Raw genomic sequence first — 20295 nt, forward strand, 5'->3', positions numbered from 1 at the left:
TTAATATTTAGTCATGAAATAATTATTTAAATGAACCTTGGAATTATTTGGATTATAGCTGGAATGAAAGCTCTTTATAGAGCTACTGATTGCCCTGATATACAAGGACTAGACGCAAATTTACTGCAGCATTCACTCAAGTCTATGAAAGAGATCTAAAGATCTAAGTCCATTTTGCAAAAAAAGTAACAAGTTTTCATAAATGAAATAATATATATACATATATATATGTATATATAATGAAATAATATATACACATATATATATGTGTATATATATATATACACATATATATACATGAAGTAAAATACTGTTTGAAGAAGATCGACACTATGGATCCAGCTACTAATGTATGTGCATAATTATAAAGTTTACAAAAATAATAAGCATACCTTAAATATCTTTTCATCCAGTTCAGATCACGGGGCAGATGAGGGACAGCTGTTCTTCAGGTAGTCTTATAAAATTCATACAGCAGAATTTATGTTCTAAAGGCAGTCAATTGGAATCAAAGTACCATGTATAGTAGTACTTCTACATTACATCTACCTTTAATATGAATCAAAGAAGGTATATTTTCTTAACACAAGAGGTCAATTACCTGCTTTTAATATCTGTGAAATGATTTCCCTTCAATTGTAACAGCACAGAAATTGTATGGAACCTAGAAAGACTGACACAAGTTCTTCTGGTTGCTTCCAGATTTTAAAAAAGGCAAGCACATCACAGAACATCATGCTGAAATTTTAAAAAGTCGGAGAAACATAAGCAGCAACCAGCTGTCCAAGTTCTACAACTCTATCAGTTGTATATTGCCAGAAAGAAGTATCTTATAAAGAACTAACTCCTGTTCATCTCTCTCCTTTTATTAAACAAAGACCTAGGAAAGCTTCTGAAAAAGGCCTAAGTCTCAACGTTTAAAAGAACCAAAAGTAAGTCTGCTATCATCACTTAATTCACAAGAGAAGATAAAGCTCCCGTCAAAGGAAGTGTACCACCAGAGATCAGCAGTATTTACAAGGGGTGTCTGTTGCACAGTGAATGAAAATGGAGTTCAGTGTTGTCACAAAACAAAGATCCTTTAGGAGATGAAAAGTTTATTTATAAACTGCCAACATTTAACAAAAACAATATTACACTATTTTCCATTTTCTACAGAAATATAATAGATTACAGCGGTGCTTAGTCCATTTCATTACTAACACATATAAAAAGAAGTCTGCTGATAAATAAGTGAAAAAAATCTGTTTACCAACCACCACCACCAAAATTGTACCTGTAAATTTTGGAAGCCATCTGCATAGAATAGGTAGAACTGTAAGGGTGCTCTTTTTTATTTTGTAAGTCATTTTGTACTACTAGGATATGCAAAAATTTAAATAACATGCAATACAAAATACTTGAGATAAACAAGGTAAAACTCAGTGTGCACAACTGGAAAATAGTGCTAAGATGCCCTTCTATGTTTCTAACTAGACATCAGGAAAATGCATGTTTTATATGGTGGATTTTCAAATACCCTTCACAGGAAAACCATTTATAACAATGAAAATCTATACTTGGCCAGGCTCCACTGAAGGAGGACTAAAGTCATGGTGGAAGTTACCTAGTACTAGATAACAACAAATAATTGTAGAACATCTCAAATCAACATTATGTAGATGCATTTTACAAATCAGATTAGCTATTAGCTAGTGATAAGCATTTGTGGAGATGGAAGGGTGACAAATGTGCAATTTATTGTTGACCATAAATGCAGACAGCACACCTGGAGAACAGCAAGACTCAGGCCATCCACTGTTCATTAAGACATTCCTGTTCAACATTGCATCAGTTATCACGTAGCACTTAAAAGCTCACCAGTCATCCCCCTAAATATCTTGCACAAACCTCAAGCACTGGTATCTATTTGCTATTGATAAGCAATACTTCCAAAACTAAACTGTTCTCCTGGTTTGCACACAGGCATATTGTATGAAACTTTTTGCCACTAGCAAAGATGAAAAATCATGGAGGCAGGGAAGAGAATGGGGAGTTTTGAGCTGGGGCAGGAGGTGGAGGAAACTGGGAGAGAGAAGGAAAGGAGAGAATAGAGGGGAGGAAAAAAAACAGAGGGGAAAAGGAAGCTTCCTTAGCTACTGATACCCTGTAGTACCCTAGTATTTCTCTAGCTGCCCTGTTAAACCACTAACATTCCATAACCATAAGGGTTCCTTTTCCACAGTGCTAATGAGTATATACTACACAAACTGTTTTTTTAATTGAAGCCATAAATACAACTATTTGTGAAAGACAAACAAGTCCCTTACAATTCATCACACTAAATATGCCATGGCTATCAGGTAGAGGCTGGTACTCTCTCCACAGCATGGCCTGATCTGAAGTCAATGAAGTTGATGGGAATTTCAAAACTCATTTCAATTGATGTAAAAATAAAGCATTCAGATCAAAAACAAATAACTAGATCCTGTAAAGTACATCTATACAAGAACTCTGGTGTGTTTATTACTTACTCCCTTCTGAACTAATGAACACCCAAATTAAGTACACCAAGATTACTCATACTTACTCTTTCTATCTAGCAGCTAGTAAGAAAAAAACAAGAAAAAAAAAAAAAGAAAACTAAGTATATGAGAGAAGCTTTTTTAAGCTTTGCATTTAGGATGATAAACAATACTTTCAGTAATGCCCTGTGATTTCAGGTGCTCATTTCAGGACACTTGGAATGAATCACATTGTCTAAGAGGAAACAGGAAAGGTGCTAGCATTTTCCAGTAAAACTGCTTCATTTAAGGAAAGCTCTCAAATCAAATCATTCAAAACCAGAAGACACTCAAAATTAAGAGCAATTCTGAGAATATTTTATGTGATTTATTTTAACAAAATAACGTGAGAAAAATACTGAAAACAAAGTACCAAAAATACTACTTGTTTGTTTTTAAACACCAATTTAAGTCACTAGTTATACTTTTCCCTAGTCTCCTATGATGTTAAAGCACTCATGCAAAACATGCCTGTGCGTTTCCTTTCTTGAGAACTGGTGAAAAGTATCCCCTGGGTATTTACTGAGCACCCCCAATTTTCCCAACTTGCAAGACCTGACAAACTCTTTCACAGTCTCAAAATACTCTCTACAAGCACTTGGAATAACATAACCACTAATGATTTGGTTGGTGTGTGCAGGCATTTGCCCAGTACAACGATAATCAGGCAGATTAAGACAGAGAGGGGAAGCAATAGATCTCACTGCTTTCAGCAGACAACCTGGCACTGACCCTGCTAAACTCAGACTCAGGACAGGTAATCCATGGAGGGGTCTGTCAGCAGGTAGCCAAATGTGGTTGATTTTTGCAGTGTTCACAGGACATAAATACAGTTCCGCCATCCATCCATTCACACATACATGCACACTTATTGTGGGAGAATAAATATAGATAATTTATTCACAGATAAATTCTCTACTGATTACCCAAAAAGAAAAAAAAAAAAAAGACAATAATCCCCATCTGACAGGAATTCATCCTATGACAAAGTAAGACCAGTGAAAAACAAACTTAATGCTTTACATTCACTGTCCTGTAGAACACTGGTCATTTAGCAGATTACTTTTCAGTGTCTTACTGTCCTGTCATAATTTTACTCTTTCTGCTACAAAATTTATGATTTATCTAATTCATCTTGAAAATCTACATAAAATTTACAATGGTCATAGCTGTGCATCTGAGAAATTTTCATAGAAAAAATACTGCAAAATATTATGTTCAAAACTAGTTGTATATCCCCCTAATTAGAAAGCTATGAGAATTAAATATTTTTGCAGAAATCTTGATAAAATAAACATTTCCCTACATAGAATAGTACTTTGATGAACAAAATGATGTTACAAAATTAGAGTTTATTGGCTCACTTAAACAGTGTAGTGCTGTCACCACCTTGGATCTTAATGCTACTTCAAAACATTTAAGACATCTATTATTTTGATTACATGAAAGTAATGAAATTATATGAAGTGTGTTTCCAAGTACTGAAGTATTTCAGTTTTAAATGTAGCTACTTCAAAAAAGAAAAACTGATACAAAACGGAATGAACACAGTAGGTACATTTTGCTTTCTAAAAACAAATTCTAGTACCTCTTATCATTTATGTGATTTTTAACAGCAGATTTAAAAAACACATTCCTTTTACCTACTCATTACATGCAGCCATTCAGCAAATCTTACCATATTAATGATGTACCAATTTAATAACTTTATTCACAATGAACAGACAGGTGTACCTCATCCAAGAAAAGCTCTTTGTTTAACCATAATTATATTCCATTCAGAAAATGTCTCATGAAGAAAACATGCACCTCACTGTGGGTTCTCCCCACATCTGTCTATACAGTAGGATGTACAGCAGGTTCCAGATGGTGTAGATAAAGATATTTAACAAAGCAGACTTCACTTAAGAATTCTGTTTTCCAGAATAACTCTGTTGCACATAAGAGTTTGACAGCTATCAAAATAGATTTAGAATCCTAACAAAAGGTTTTCAAATACTGAATCTAAGACCTATGGTGCATCAACACAGATGCTGTAAAAAGCTTCCCCATCATTACCACATACTTTGAGATACTAACTACTTTACTGAATACTACTAGGAAACTCAGAGAATAAATCCAACACTGTCAGGAGCTTCTTGCAAGACTGCAACAGAAATTCAACAGAATAACAGTATGAAGCAGATGAGATGGTAAGGTCTACTGTACATTACTAGGTACAGTGTTGGCATGTGGGTAGATTATAAAATACTATGCTAGACAAAAAAAAAATAGTAATTAAAAGCCAGTTACATGTTTAGCTCTTTTTCCTTTTTAATCAATAATTATAAAACTGTAAAAAAGCATCCTAATTCACTATAATAGACTATGCCCTGAGAAGTAACATTACACACTAAGCAAAAGCCACTAGGAAGTGTCAGATCTGCAGTTCAAAAGCATAATATATGGAATTCCCTGGAAGCATATTTCCTCCATTTTTCAGCAACAGAGGTGCTTCTTCAGAGGAAAAGACAAATGAAAATTTATGCTAATTCTAGTTTTTCCAACTTTAACTACAGTATTTTTTTCTGTTCTCCTTCAAACTGTCCCTGGAAAACTTGACAGATTCATTGACAAAGCTCTTGCTTTTCACATCTGAAAGAGGATATAGGCCTAGCATGAGGTTCTGAAATAACTGAGCCTGATGAACTCCACTAATGGTCATCAGTCAAAGTACTTTTTGGGAGGTAGTCAGAGTTACTCAAACACAAAATTAGGCCGCCTTACCAATGCTTTGCTACATTCTTCTTTGCTGGCTGGAAGAACAGAGAAGAGGCTGAAAAGAAACATACCTCTGAGTACACAAGGAAAGGTCTCATAGACAGGGACACTGAACATCCTTCGAAACTAACTTGAATGTGAAGTGCATTTGAGAATTGGTGAGTTACAACCTATTTTTTGTATCTGACACTAATAAAACAGTAAGATCTAATTACACATATCTCTTATCACCCAATGAGTGCAAAGATGCATTTGAAGTGACATTTACGTTTCAGTGTCAGTTCATTGCTTTTTCCAAAATTGCTCTATGAGATACAATTCAGCAGTTATGAGTTTTTCTCCCCATCCCCATATTTTAAGTGCAATGGTTCACCTCCTACTAGATTTAAAAAAAAAAAAAAAAACAAAACAAAACAAAAAACACTCTTCCCTTACAGAACGCAAAACAAAACTAAGCAAACAACAACTTGTCCAAAAATTTAATCATCAAATCTCTAAAGACTCATAACCTAAATTATTCTCTGTTACTCACATTTTACTCAGTGTATTATATGTTCTTGAAAAAAGTATGCTTTTTGAGTCTGGTTATGCAGACAAACCTTTCCAAAACCCTTTCTTTCTGTTCATCAATATTATACAGTACTGTTTTAAAAATTAATTAACTATCTACTTAGGAAAAAAATCATTCCCATCCATAAAGTCTAGCTACACATTCTAATTAAGCAGCACTAGAATAAAACTAGAAATGCCAGAAATTTTCATTTTAAGACAAAAATCTAAGGTTTCTCACTATATTATCACTTTGCTTATTTGTCTTAAAGCATATTACATACAAGGTAATTAATCAAATAGCATAAACTGACAAGTTGCTTTATCCCCTATTTAAATGACACATGGATTTTGTTGTATAAAGAATATGTAAGGAGTCAATAAAACACAAATATGCAGACATGAGTACATTAAGAATATTAATCAGAGCAGCTGTAACAATGCATTCCAATGACTTCATACAAGTTCATTATTGTAGCTGTCTTTAATGCTGCATGTTTCTCCAGTGACTGTAACACACAAGACAAACAAAATGCCAGTGAAATAACAGTTACTGTATTTAGCAGCTGAGAATTTACCACTTTAAAATGTGGTTCCTTCTATTCCAAATTCTGTAGTTTCAAATTACATTTGTTCCTCGAAACCCTTTGTTTCCAGTACAAACAAATTTCCACAAAGACTAATCCAGTGAACAAAAAGAATAAATTCAAATGACATATACTACAGCAGAAGACAAAATTAGGAAAGATGCTGAACTTTACATTAAGATGTACAAAGATGTACAAAGTTTGATTTTATATTTGAAGAAACTTCAGACAGTGAGAGCTTTGAATTCTGCAGCTTCTGCTGGACATTTTCTCTGCAGGAATGCTCACTGACTAAATTATTAGTCTCTGATGTCTGAAACACAAAACAGCTGAAATGCCTTATGTAAAGTAGCCGTGCTCAATACATTAACTACCAATGGCCTAAAGCCACTTTCTATTTTTCAAGCAGTTCCCAAACGGGACTCTGCAGTAACAGCAAGTGGTTGACAGGTATGCTGTAAAGATCATAGTTCCAGAACATCACATCAGTTTTGAGCTTAATACAGTACGTTAGAAGTACCTCTTCTATAGTTTCATGCATGAGGGTTCAGGACATTGACAGTTCGAAGCAATTTTGATATGATTTTCCTTAATATAATTTATATTTTACTGTTAAATTATGTTATTATTATAATTTATATGTTACTGTTAAAAATTAAAGCTCAAATTTAACAACTTGCTTTTTGCATTTCCTTCAAACAGAAAGGTATGACTTGTTTCAATTTCACTATTTAGTTTTCAGGTCTGCAAACATTTCTAAATGGAACTATTCTAACTGGATTTAAAAAATAGAGTGCAGGGGAATATTTCCTTGAAGTGCAGACTTTAAAAACCCACACTCATGAGTTAACTACAGCCATCAGTGTTTTACAAAAGCAGTAAGAATATCAGCATCATCTCTAATCAGAGTTCTCAGAACATTTTCAAGTACTAAAATTCAATACAACTCTCTTCAGTTACATAGGACCAAATCTTGTCATCCTACAAGAATACATCACTTGTGCTGACATGAATAGGAACTATACGCATGTATATGAGGGCACCTGCTTAAATGTTTATGATGTCAAGTTCAAAAGAACAGAATTTCCACAGTACAGCTCGGAGAATGGCAAGAGTCCAGATTATAGTCTGGAAGAACTATATAATGAGTTTCAAGTCAGATTCTAATATTAGTATTTTCTTCTGAAAGCCACAGTCTTTCCAGTGCAAGAAGAGATAATCTCTACCCTTCTACAGTTCAAGAAATGTTTCTTATCATGCTCCCACTTCTGAGATTGCTACTATCACTACTATTTTTCTCATAAACTTGTAAATGTTGCCAAGGTAAACAGAACACACAAATACATTACGAAGTAATCTAAGACCAAGAACCTGATTTTAATACACTGCCCCCTTGACTTCACACTTTCCAGGTTCATATGAGTCATTAATGGGATACTGTTAATCAAGCTGACCCAGGCTACTACACATAATTTAACATATCATCCACCTTCACTAAATATCAGGTCTCCTGGGATGTGTAAAAGCTCTTGCTCAAGTTAAGAACTTAAGTTCAGACTCCTGTTTGTACTTGAACCTACCCATTTGTCAGTGATCATTGAGGCAACACCTTATGACAAAACTGGGCTCCCAAGCCAATCCCACAACTCCTTCAGACAACAATTATGTTTTCTGCAACTAAAACCATCAACCAAACCATCGCAGCATTCCATAGCACCTCAAAGCTAACGTATGCATGTAATACATGCATACCTATGGAGAGGCAGGTGTGGATGTCCTCTGAAACAAAGCTTTGACATGGAGATGCTCAAGCCTGGATCAGTCTTATTTATGTACTGTAAACAGTACAGTGTACATTTAGAAATGTCATTTTTAGCTACTTTTGTGCCTGAAATGAATCATGAACATACTCTCAAAGACTGGAGGTGGTCTGTTTTAATTTTGAAATGCAAGAGTAAACTCCATTCATCAAACTATACAGAAGTGCAGGAACTTCACATTTTGAGTGCTTTTTTGATTCAAAGTGACATCTTTTGAGCAGGCTACCTGTGCTTTTTCCTCCCTTATTGTTTCTCTCTCTGCCCAACAAAAACAGCATCTTGAAACTTATGGTCAAGAGGCATATGGGGCAGAAGACAAATAAAGCAATTATGGCAAGGACACTAACTTGAAAATCTAATCCCCCCAGAGAATAGTCTGCTTTTAAAAGAGGCAATGTTGCCATTGTATGGACTTCTACAGTTGTAGAATATTTTCCCTGGGTCCGTGTACCAACACAATTCTACTAGTGTAAAAAATCCCTTTTACAGACAAATTCTAAGGAAATGACAAAATACCCCATTCATAATTGATTTCAAATTCCCTTAAAATTTACAGTCATGTAAACAGAGATGTATGGTTGGAGTAGAGCTCTTCTTCAAGAGTAAAAATAGAAAACCAAGCCAACAAAGACTGAAGATCTTCAAAAAACAGAAAGGAAGGGTTAGTTCCCTCCTTGCTGTCACTGGTTTTTATAACTGTATAGTCTCAATCATCAGCTGGAAGAGCTACTTTTTACTCCATCCAATATTGGACTTGTAGGGTCTTGATTAAGCACAAGTTATCAATGTGTGATTTGGCAGGGTGAGAATCTGTAGTGTAAAAAAGACATTCAGAAATGTGTATCAAATATGATTAGATCTGGATTGCTGAGATAAAATAAATAAATAAACACCAAGCAAGAAATGAAGGTAGTCTGTTTTAAGAAAACGATTCACAAATACAGCCAAATACAGCTATGGCTGTAGGTGAACATGTGTTTGAACTATTTTCTGCCACATTTTCCTGTATCTTCTTATCAAGATTTCAACCTTACAGACCTTCCTATCAAGATAACATGACAATTTATAAGCAAACAAAAACCGAGTTAAAACAGTAAAAGGCATCACAGCTCCAAAGCTGTTACTGAAGCCTTCAGAAAGAAACACTGTATTCTGGTCTTCTACCAAAGACTGCTACACAAAAATAATAGCACTCATCAAATATAGTCTGGATCCCGTAAGGTATTAGCCATACAGGAACAAACTGGGAACAGGTTTAGCTGATACTGACAGATTCTCCCATTTTCCTAGACACTCTGTTTCACAAGCATTTCAATTTTTTTTTTCTTTTACCTCTTTTTTTTTTAGAGCCAAATGAGTCAGAGTCCACCTTAATGCAGAAGTTTAAAAAAAAAAGAAAATGTCACGGTAGGAAGCTGGTAAGAGTGATTTCTTTGAGAGATTAAGTAACAAACTGCATTTGCTTACTAAAAACATATGCCAGTTCTTTATTAAAGTGACAGATGCCTACTCTGAAATTTAGCTTTATGACTGACGATTAAAAGAGAGAGAAACACAGAGTTAGCTAACACTTGCAACCAAGACATGCATTTGTGTCTGAAAAGAGAATATTGCACTAAGAGAAGAACCCTGAAAGCTTTTGACATTTCCTTCACTGACCTAAAAAAGTAACTAACCATTTTCTATAGGCAGTAGCAAACCTGGCCTGGTCCACATCCCTACAAGTTGATAATACTTTATCAACAAACCGGAATTCCATTTCTGGACCAAGAGAGTCCTGCACAGGAGCACGCTTCAGGCGTTTTGTTTCTTGGGTATAACCTTGTTTGCTGCTGGGTTCATTCAAACTATCAACATCCATAGCTTGTGCCATGTGACTTGTTGCAGGACTGTGGTGGGAATTATTCAGACTTTCATCACTGCTGTCCACAGATGATACCGCTCCACTCACGAGAGGAAGTTTCTTGCTTAAGTGCTGCTGAAGGTAGAACACACACCTTCTTCAAAGGAAAAGAAAAGAAGAAAAAAAAAAAAAAAGAAAGTCATGCACTGAAAATAACCTGTGGTTGCTGCTGAACTGTTTCAATTCATTTACCATCCCACCAGATTTCCCTCACAGACACAAAATCTGCTGTCTCTGCACACACTGTATTAGAAAGGGCTCCATGTCACTTTGGTAAATCTCTTGTTACCTACTCAGGAACCTGCACCCAGATAGTAAAACAAACATTTTCTGCACCCAATCTTCTGTCGAAGATCTTTTGTTCATTTTTTGGTGTTTAAACATTTAAAGTGTGAGGAGGCTAATTACCAGCATCTTGTGTCTCTTGCACAAATTACAAGGTCAAGTGGAGCTTACACCACAAAATATTTAAGCCAAATCAAATTTCCCACACAATAGCTCTGATTATGCTCTTGAACATTTTCCAAATGCTTAATATATAGTAGCTTAAAAACCTTTTATTGAGTGGTACTTCCTAAACCCAGAACAATTTGTTTGGAAATACCATGTGAAGAATCATCCACAAACCAGAAGGAAACTCTTTTGACCAAGTCCTCTTACCGATGACACCACAATGTTTCATGCCCTGGGTAATTATCAATCAGTTCACTGCACAGTTCCATCTCTTCGTCTAAACGGCGGGGGAGATCCACACTTTGCTCCTCTGCACAGGCAGCTTCTGTCCCTTCACTCTCTTCCTCCTTCTGAACGCTAGGGTTTTGTTCATTTACCACCTGATTTTGTACCAGAATGTTTTTGTCAGTCACCGTTCTGCGTATCAAGGAACTGAGTAAAAACTGGCGGTAATGAAATCCACTATGGTCTGAGACGTGCATGGATACCCAATATTTAGTGGATGAAAGTTCATCAAGGAGAACCTGAAACAAAATGCAGGGACAGTTATCAACCAGTATAATGGAGGAACTTACCACTACGGCTTCTGCATTAAGGAAATATCTTCTTGGGGGATTTCAGCCACTATGGTAATGGTTTAAGAATACACAGAAAAAAGACTCACTGAGCCCTTTCTACTATGTGTTGAAAAGCGTCTTGGCATCTCTGCACAAAACAAATTAATACTTCTTCCAAACCGTGAAAAGACAGGTTTTTCAGAAACCTGCCCACAAGCTGAGTGGGAAAAGAATCCAAACCACTTCTGAAATAAGCAGTGGTTTAAGAATCTCAAAATGGTTAGCAATAAATACTATTTAGAGGAGGTACAAACTACACTGCTATTAGCTTTAAGATTTTTACTTTCTACCCAGTGGATTGTGTGTGTCAGAAGGTAGGTGAGTTGCTTAAAAGGAAAAAAATCCAAACTTAATTTGCCCCTTCATTTTCCATGAGAGAATGTCAACCATAACATTATGTTTAAAGCCCTAGAGCTGGTGAAATACAAAAGTACTTGTACATAATCAGGTTTCTTGATTTTACTACTGAAGAACCTCAAGAAAGGCTTTCACAATTCTGGTAAATACTTCAATTGCCAACTGTAGCTCTGTTTTTAACACTTCTGCCTCCTGTGAATTGTCTCTTAATTCTGAGTGCTTTTAAACTTTCAAAATTCATTGCTGGGGAGAAATGCAAGTTTGGCTCCCAGACAAAGCTTTTACTATGCTTTGCTTTCTCTATTGGAGCCAGTGGTTTGTTCTTTTTTCACAGGCCTTAACTTCTTTCCTCACACTGCTCCGGAGTTTAAACTATCCAAAGAGATCAAAACTACCATTTTCATTTACTTCTAAAGACTTTTGGAAGTAATCTTAATAATCTTATGTTACACTCTTGCTTTTAACCTCTTCTCCTAAGCTACCTACATCACTTAACAGGACCACCTGATGCAAAATAACTTTCATAGGTAGAAGTCCTTCTTTCAGATACTGCAGCACAAAAGCCACAGCCTCCCACAAAGAAAACCACGGAAACACACAAGGCTAGCAATACAGCTTTTTAGGGGCATCTGTTCTAAAAGAAACTGGAGCAAATACAATGGAAACAGTGTCTTCTACCCAAGATAGTCATCATGTTTTTCTAAATCTTGCCAAAAGATACCAGGATCACCTTTCTTTCAGAGATCAGCAAACTGAAGTGCAGTATTAAGTAACAGTCCACGCACAGGGTTCTTAAGGGGACTAAAACTCCATGTCCAGATCTTACTTTAAACCATAAGATCAGCTTTTCCTTTCTTCATAGAATTGAGCTTAGTATTTTAAACTTCTGAACTTCAAAATTTTTAAGTCTATTAAGAACAACATAAGGCTCAGAAAAAGCAGATCAGCCTTTATTCAGCTGTGATTGGTACTACATACATTTATGCTCAACTGAGACCTTGGAAGAATCCAATTCATTTAATGGAAATATTTGTAAGCTACAAATTTACAGGGGAACATGTTAATTACACATTTTAACTCTCTGTACAAAGGGAACAAAATTACTCCCAGCATTGCTCCTTACCTGAACCAGAACACCTATTTTGAAAAAGCAACACAGAAGACTACCATGAAAACTTCTTCAGATCTACAAAAAACAGCCTCCTACCTAGGAACCTCAGATTACCAGTGGAAGATGCTTCTAACAACTGGAAGTAAAAGAAAAAGCCAGCTGATGTCTGAATTCTGAGAGGTTCTTTCTCACAAAGCCAGCTTTCTCCATTTCTATCTCTACCACTACAAGCCCTTGTACAGGACCTTTGCCACTGTTCTGTGAAGAAAGAGGAAACTATATGAAAATACCTCCCTCCCCACTCTTGACAACCTCTTTTCTACCTCTGGTGGTCAGCTGACTACCATGGAACTGGCAGCCTTCCCCAGAACATGACATGTGCTCAGTGACCTTTGTCTCAACCTCTGGGTCTGCACTCCCTCTTATACCCTTCCTGACCATGTGTTTGCTTGTTTTAGAGCACTTTTCCAACCATAAACTGCAGACCTGAACTTCCTCCTTGGTCTGGGACACTGGGGAAATTAAAAGAACTGGGGAAACAAACTTTTAAGGATAACTAGATAAATATAGTAATGTCCACTCACAGAAACTAGCACTTTTGTAGACCCAGTCATCTAAGAAAAAGCCAAGGGGATGGCTACAAGAAAAACTACTTTGTGTCTCATGAACACATTGTCTTCCGGGCATCACACAAGAGAGGTGTTGTGTGACAATGACAATTACCCCACTACTTGTTTGTTCTGATCTAAAGAAAACAAAAAAGTTTGTCAATCCTTGCTGAACTACACCCTATTTTTCTATCTGCATAATTTCACTGAAGCAACATGGTGTGTATGAATTTTAAGACTGCACCCCTACTACTCTGTTACCCCATTTCTCTAACTAATTATGCATCCACCTTTTAGTAGGTATCTGGAGCCCATGATCTAACCCCACTAACTATACAGTCATGTGAGAAACCTGAAATCGGGCTTTCCAAAGCAAGTATTCCAATACCAGAAATATTAGATTAGTTTCAAACAATCTATTCTTGATAAGTTCTTGATTTATATTAATGAACACTATTTAAACACTATGTAAACTTGTTAATGCCATTCAAATTCTGCAGCTAGAACAAACTGAAATTTCTATATTGAAAGAAGATAATGTTTTTGACTGTCTAGTGCAAGAAAGCAGAAACATCTACATCCTTTCAGTAAATTTTCCTACTGGGCCAAAACTGTCTTCTCTAGCATTTTATATCTTTTTCCCCGAGCTTGAGCTGAGATTCAATACGCAGCAGCATTAGGATTATCAAACCAAAGGGAAAAGAATAACCAAAATCCTATTACACAGCCTACCTCTTGAAATCCTCCAAAGCAGGTCGACAGCTTTGTTAATGATAAACCTGTTTTGAGAAGTCATATTTAAATGATAATACAACACACAATTTATGTTTCTGGGCCTCTGCTTCCTTGTACAATTCACACTACAGGCAAAGTTTGTATTACAGCAGAAATACAGCCCCAATTAATACAGGTACTCCTTAATTTCAGTCAGCCTTGCAAGAACTAAATGGCCACAGAATCGGTGACTGTTTTATCTGTCAATTTTTCAGCATGTTCTAGTCTTCCATCTTGTTGAAATTTATCATACTTTTCAGATATTCAAACACAGAAATTGCTGAAGGTGTTACATGAGACACCGTGCCAGTAAAAAACCTCTAAAGAACTGAAAAGCCAAGGAAAAGCCAGACAGAACTTGGCAAGAGGCGCAAAGAATAAAGAGGGACTGTGTAAGTATACAGGTCACAAAAAAAGACCAAGGAGAGGGAATGCTCCCTAATAAACAAGAATTGGTGGCAACTGATATGGAAAAGGATGAAGTACTGCATTTGTTGTCTCAGTCTTCACTGGTAGTCAGGCCTCCCTCCCAATTCTCTCTAGTCCCTGATCCTCTAGACTCTTGTGTGGGGAAGCAAACTCCCTCCCAGTATAAGCAAAGGGCAGGTTCACAACCACTAGAGGAAGCTGAACAGCCACAAGTCTATGGCACTGAAGATCCACATTACAGAGTCCTGAGACAACTGGCTCATGTTGCCAAACCACTGTCCACTGTATCTGAAGTCATGGTGGTTGGGGGAAGTCCCCAGTGACTGGAAAAAGGGAAACACTGCTCCCATTTTCAAAAAGGGGAGAAAGGAAGACCCAGGGAACTGGAGACCACTAAGCCCCACCTCTGTGGCTGGCAAGATCATGGTGCAGATCCTTCCAGAAGACATGCTAAGGCACCCTCGAGACAAGGAGGTCACACAAGGCAGCCAGGAATCATACCTGACCAATCTGGCGGCCTTCTATGACAGAGTTACAGCAGTGGTCAACAAGACAACAAGAGAAGACTAACAGATGTCATCAATCTGTGGAAGGCATTCGATACGGATTCCTCATGGCATCCTTATCTCCAAATTTGAGAGAGGTGAATTTGATGGAAGGTCCATTCAGTGGGAAAGGAACTGGCTGGATGGATGCAGCCAGAGAGGAGTGGTCAACAGCTCTATGTCCAGGTGGAGACTGGTGATGGGCCCCTCAGCGCTCTGTCTTGGGACTGCTCCACTGCCCCCTCCATTGCAGTATTCAAGACTGGGCTGGATGGGGTCCTGAGCAGCCTGATCTAATGAGTGGCATCCTTGCACATTGCACAGTGGTTGGAATGAGATGGAGATCCCTCCCAAGCCAAACCATTCTGTGATTCTATGCATCTGCATATTTTTATGAAAATCTGTAATGCCTGCTTTTTCCTTGTTCTCCTACTTATTTGCTTTTTTTCTCTGCATCATATCTTGCAAATTCTGCCTCTTAAAGTTACCTAGACAAATTTTATCACAAGTTGCTCACTGTCTTTTATGTTCCACACTTTTTCCTAATTTTCCTGTATCCCAAACACCTTCTACTAGGCCTCTGATGAGATGCATTGGTGGTGTCCTGAAGAAAACCTAGAGCCAACACAGATACTTCCCGACAGGTTTAACACATTTGTGGAGGAACAACAGCGCCACTGAAATTTTGCCAGCGGTAAGAGAAACCAGGTAGGCAACTCTAGACAAAAGAGTCACTTCCACAGTCTTCATTCTAAAAGAAGTAGATCAGATGGGGAAGTGGGATGGCAGGCAAGGTAAATAGACTTTGGAATGGTCAAACAAATTTAAAATACTTCCTTCACAGGCATGGTTGTAATTTGTCACAAAAAGCACTCACAACTGACAATGAATAAACTCACCAGAACAATTCCAGTTCGGCAAAGAGTTATTTCTATTACAATGTAATTATTTTTCTTTAATTAAATCAGTAAGGAATAGCGAGTGCAAAAAGCACTGAAGGTATAATCCTGATCCTCAGACTACTGCTACCAGTATAATGGACACACAGCTGTTTAGAACTTGTTTTAAGGCATAAAATGACTTGAATTTTCTTTAACAGTGCTAACTCCCTTCACCTTTTAATAAGCTCTTGAAGATATTAAAGTTCGTGTTTTCTGTTAATATACACTTCTAACCCTAACTTCTAAACTCCAATCTATTTGAATTGTGCAATTCTGAGTCTTCTGACAACTATCTTTTCATATTTTCATAGCTTTACTAGGCAGACAAGTCCAAATTCTGCCCTGTCTCTGCAATGGACATAAAATAATGGCTATATTGACTCAACAATGTTCAGTAAATTCCTCCCTTACAACCCTATGTGGCAAAATGCAGAAGCTGCTGTTAAAAGTGAGTGATGTGTCAATGTATCAACCTAACACAAAGAATTCACCTAACCACTGAGAAAACATGGTATTAGAAAACTGCCTAGACCATGTCACATTAACTAATTTGCTTTGCTGCAGGTCTTGATGTTATAGACGCAAAACATTCAACACTGAATAAAGTGTCCCTGCTGTCCCTGAAATAGTTTAATCAGCTCCCAGTGTAAATGCTGTCAAAAATACTGCTGGAACTGAAGAAATTAGTTACAAGCATTACTATGCTTTCTCCAAAATTCCTGCTGTCTTTATTTGGTCCTTTAATATTCTAAAACCACAGGTAAGCTGAGTAAGGGCATCGAAACATTGATATTACATTATCAAAACAACATCTGTTATGTATTATCTTTCTCCTCTACTAGGAATTTCAAGACTAGCGCTGGAAGAATTACTTAGAGTTGTCCATTCATGACTTTGACCCACATAGTCCCATCTACACACTTCCCAAACATACATTAGCACCGGCTACTAAGAGAAAAACAGAACTTTGTATACAGGCAAGAAAAATGTTATTTCTGCTGAGCAGAACCTGCTTACACTAGCAAGAAAAATGCAAAACATAACTCATTGCAAGATTTTTCCCCCTTTCTTAAAACATTCTTAGCTACCATGATAACTTCACTTGATACTCTTAATTCATGTTACACAATCTGCTTTGTAAACCAGTAGTTGGGTTTTTTTGAGAAGAAAATTTAAGAATTTATTCACTATTCTATTATACCTTGACAGTGAGCTTTGCCAAATGCTGTAAAACCCAGATGCGATGGGACCAGGCATTGTAGTTGCTTGGATATCTCCCAGCAGCTTCAGAGCAGACATTCATTTCCTCCTGCACTAGTCGGTGAATCCTCTCCACAGGTGCTGCTCCCAAGTTTCCTTTAGTTGCAAGACTGGGCAAGGAGTTTTCCTGAATTAGTTGTTGCAGCACCCATCGTCTGGTTAAACGATGTAAAGCATTAATGGTGAGAGAGCAGTTTTAAGAGAAAAAGAGGGTTTTTCATGTGCATAAATCAAACCTTTCCAGTATTTCTATTCTCTGAACTATACTGTAGCTAGGTAATGAGCGAGTGGTAAACAACCATCTAAAAGTTTGCCATGCTATAAACTACAACACCATCATCGCACTCCCAACACAGCTGCATCAGTCTGCTTACTCTAAGTGATCATGGCTCCTTACAGCATCATAAAAATGAAACAGAAGGAAACAGCAAATTTGTGAAAGAGTGCAAGCAGCATGTGCATGAAATTTCTAATGCACTCCTTTTTCAAAGTCTTGCATAGCACTAAAAATGAAGTAGCCAAAGTGAGACAGAAAGAAGTGATTTAATAAACAATTAATTCTGCTTAGTATTTTTTATGTCTGACAGTACTGCATGCTGCAATTCAAACTGGTTTCTGTACACCACCAGCAGTAACAAAGCCCAAAAAGCTTATGGTTTCAAGGGCTACAGGTATAAGCAAAACAAATGTTTCTAGTGATGAATTACATGTATTTGATTTCACATGTCTGAGAACCACAGATTCCTACATGTTCTGCTTTTTTATTTTACTTTGGACAAAATTTTAGTAGTATTTTTAGAGGCAACCTCAATGCTGCATCTGCAGCCCCAACACAAAAGGATTCTAAAAAACCAGATTATGGATGTGTAAATTTTCACAGAGCACCCCATGTAAATGGAATTGCTATGGTCCAGTGTGGAATGCTCTGGAAAGAGTAGCATCCTCTGGTGTGCAACATGGAGGTTATCCTGTTTTGTACTGGCCCACACTGGTTTCAAAACCAATTAATTGCTTCTTTCAAAGGTGTCAAAATTTCTTTTAACTCCAAGTTAAAATAAATCAATAAACAAAATAAAGTAATAAATTAACTTTTTTGAAAGAGAGAATTCTACTTTGCAAACTATGTGTAAAATTATATATCTACATATATATACATATATAAAAACCATGTATTAAAAAAAAAGTTAACTCATCTGCTTTATGTCTCATTTGAAGACATTCACAATATGCTTGTTCACTCATGGGTTTTATCTACATTGTTATCTTTTTCACACAGTTATCAAAAAAGAACAAAGTATTGGAAGACAATTTATAACGCAATTTTAAACTGTGTTTCTCAGCAGAAAGTTACAAGCAGTATATGAACACTTTCTTCCTATACACCATTTGTTCTAAATAAAGATGTATAGCTAAGCAAAACATGCTCTGACTCTTGTGTAACAGTATTTTATGAAATGTGGTAATTTTGTAGACTTAACTTTTAATTTTTAAAAGTATCTTTGATCCAAACATCACCTTTTGCATTTTTTTATTTCAGTCCACAACTATGCAAGAAATGGAAAATTCAAAAATAGTCTAGGCAAAAAAACTCAATGAGCATGTCACTCTTTTAACAAAAGACATGTATTATTTCATTAACATCAACATCTGAGTAAAACCATAAAGACCAATTATTTCAACTCTGTAATTATGTCCGTTTCTTGAAACAAGCATGCTTTTTAAGCCAAGGAAATCTGATCAATTACACATCCAAGAGAGAGTTACAAAATACAGACTTTACGGTCTCTGTGGCTACAGCATCAAAAAACCCATAAAATTAAATTAGAGCTACTTTCTAGACAGTGCAATCACAACCTCAGAAGATTTAAAATGTATCTCTAGAACCTGTTGAATATCATGGTATTATTTGTTTTTTATGCAAAATTTCCTGCATTAATTTTACTCCAATTAATTTGGAGTCACTTTCACTTTTGCATGTTACTATTGCTCTTACACTTCCTGGAATAACAACAAACAAACCAAGGATTATTAAGTGACAAATGCACAATAAACAGATATACTGACTGTATATGCACAAAATATATCTGAACCCCCAAAATATAAAGCAGGAGGTCATCTGAAAAAATGAATGACAGGTATTTGACATTTTCAGTGAGTGTATCTCTTATGCATAAGAAAAAACAATTTGGTTATGTTTTACTGAATTTTATTCATAGCCCCATTAAAGGTTTTTGCATTGTCTGCCTGAGATTTAATACCATGGGGTAATAGGAAACCCAAAATTAATCATTATGTTGATGCAGAGAAGTATTTTTGAGAATCTTATTTTCTAACGTGTATCAATCATGGTCAGCATATCCAAATCCAAGCCAAACATTTGTGTAATCATCCTCAAATACACTTTTCTGATGTAGGCAAGTAAGAGAAAAAAAAACAAATTATGACACTATCAAAATACTCCTAATTTACATTTGCATGGAAATTATAGTCAGAATATTTTATTATTTCTAAAATGTAAATAAATATAAAGAACCTAACATTCTGACTTATTTGATAAAAACATATTGATCATCATAATGATATGGATGGCACCAAGTTCAGAAGTATTAACATGCAAAAAAACCCCTATTTTTCTGGTGTTAGCTACCATGTAGAAAAAGGTAAACTATAACAAAGTCCAAGATTTTTTCCCATTGTAGCTACACACTTTTGCTTCAAAGCCATCAAGCAGCACAAGTCATTAGCACGAAGATGGCAAAAAGAAGTTGGACATCAAAATTAAAAATTGATGCTGCAGAAATTAATTGTTGTTGCTTTATCAATGAAACACCTTGTATCATTCCAGGCATTGCTTACTAGGTTTATCTTGAGACTTTTAAGTTCATGCATGCACTGACAAACAAGAGTTTACCAAAAACTTCCACTTCCAAAAATTCTCACGTAGTCAGTAAGTTTTACGTTCTTGATAGAGCATGAAGGCCCTAATGCAGTATCAACTTTACAGCTGCCCTAATGCTGGACATGTTAAACACAAACAT

General features: G+C 36.3%; 1 protein-coding gene across 2 annotated transcripts in view; it reads right to left on the reverse strand.

Annotated features, from left to right (window-relative positions):
• Positions 1–1090: 1090 nt before the first annotated feature.
• The window catches only part of PTAR1 (protein prenyltransferase alpha subunit repeat containing 1), a 35330-nt gene continuing 16125 nt past the window's right edge, over positions 1091–20295 (reverse strand). The window contains exons 5-7 of one of the 2 annotated variants that reach the window (XM_041458408.1): positions 17199–17412; positions 10823–11139; positions 1091–10256 (exon numbers count right to left, since the gene is read on the reverse strand). In XM_041458408.1, coding sequence (XP_041314342.1) covers positions 9911–10256; positions 10823–11139; positions 17199–17412 — 877 coding nt within the window. In that variant the 3' untranslated portion in view covers positions 1091–9910. Of the gene's footprint in view, positions 10260–10822; positions 11140–17198; positions 17413–20295 lie in introns of both variants that reach the window. The other variant, XM_041458407.1, reaches the window with a different exon arrangement.

This window comes from Pyrgilauda ruficollis, unplaced genomic scaffold, assembly GCF_017590135.1.
Source record: "Pyrgilauda ruficollis isolate IOZ18807 unplaced genomic scaffold, ASM1759013v1 scaffold128, whole genome shotgun sequence".
Taxonomy (NCBI): Eukaryota; Metazoa; Chordata; class Aves; order Passeriformes; family Passeridae; genus Pyrgilauda; species Pyrgilauda ruficollis.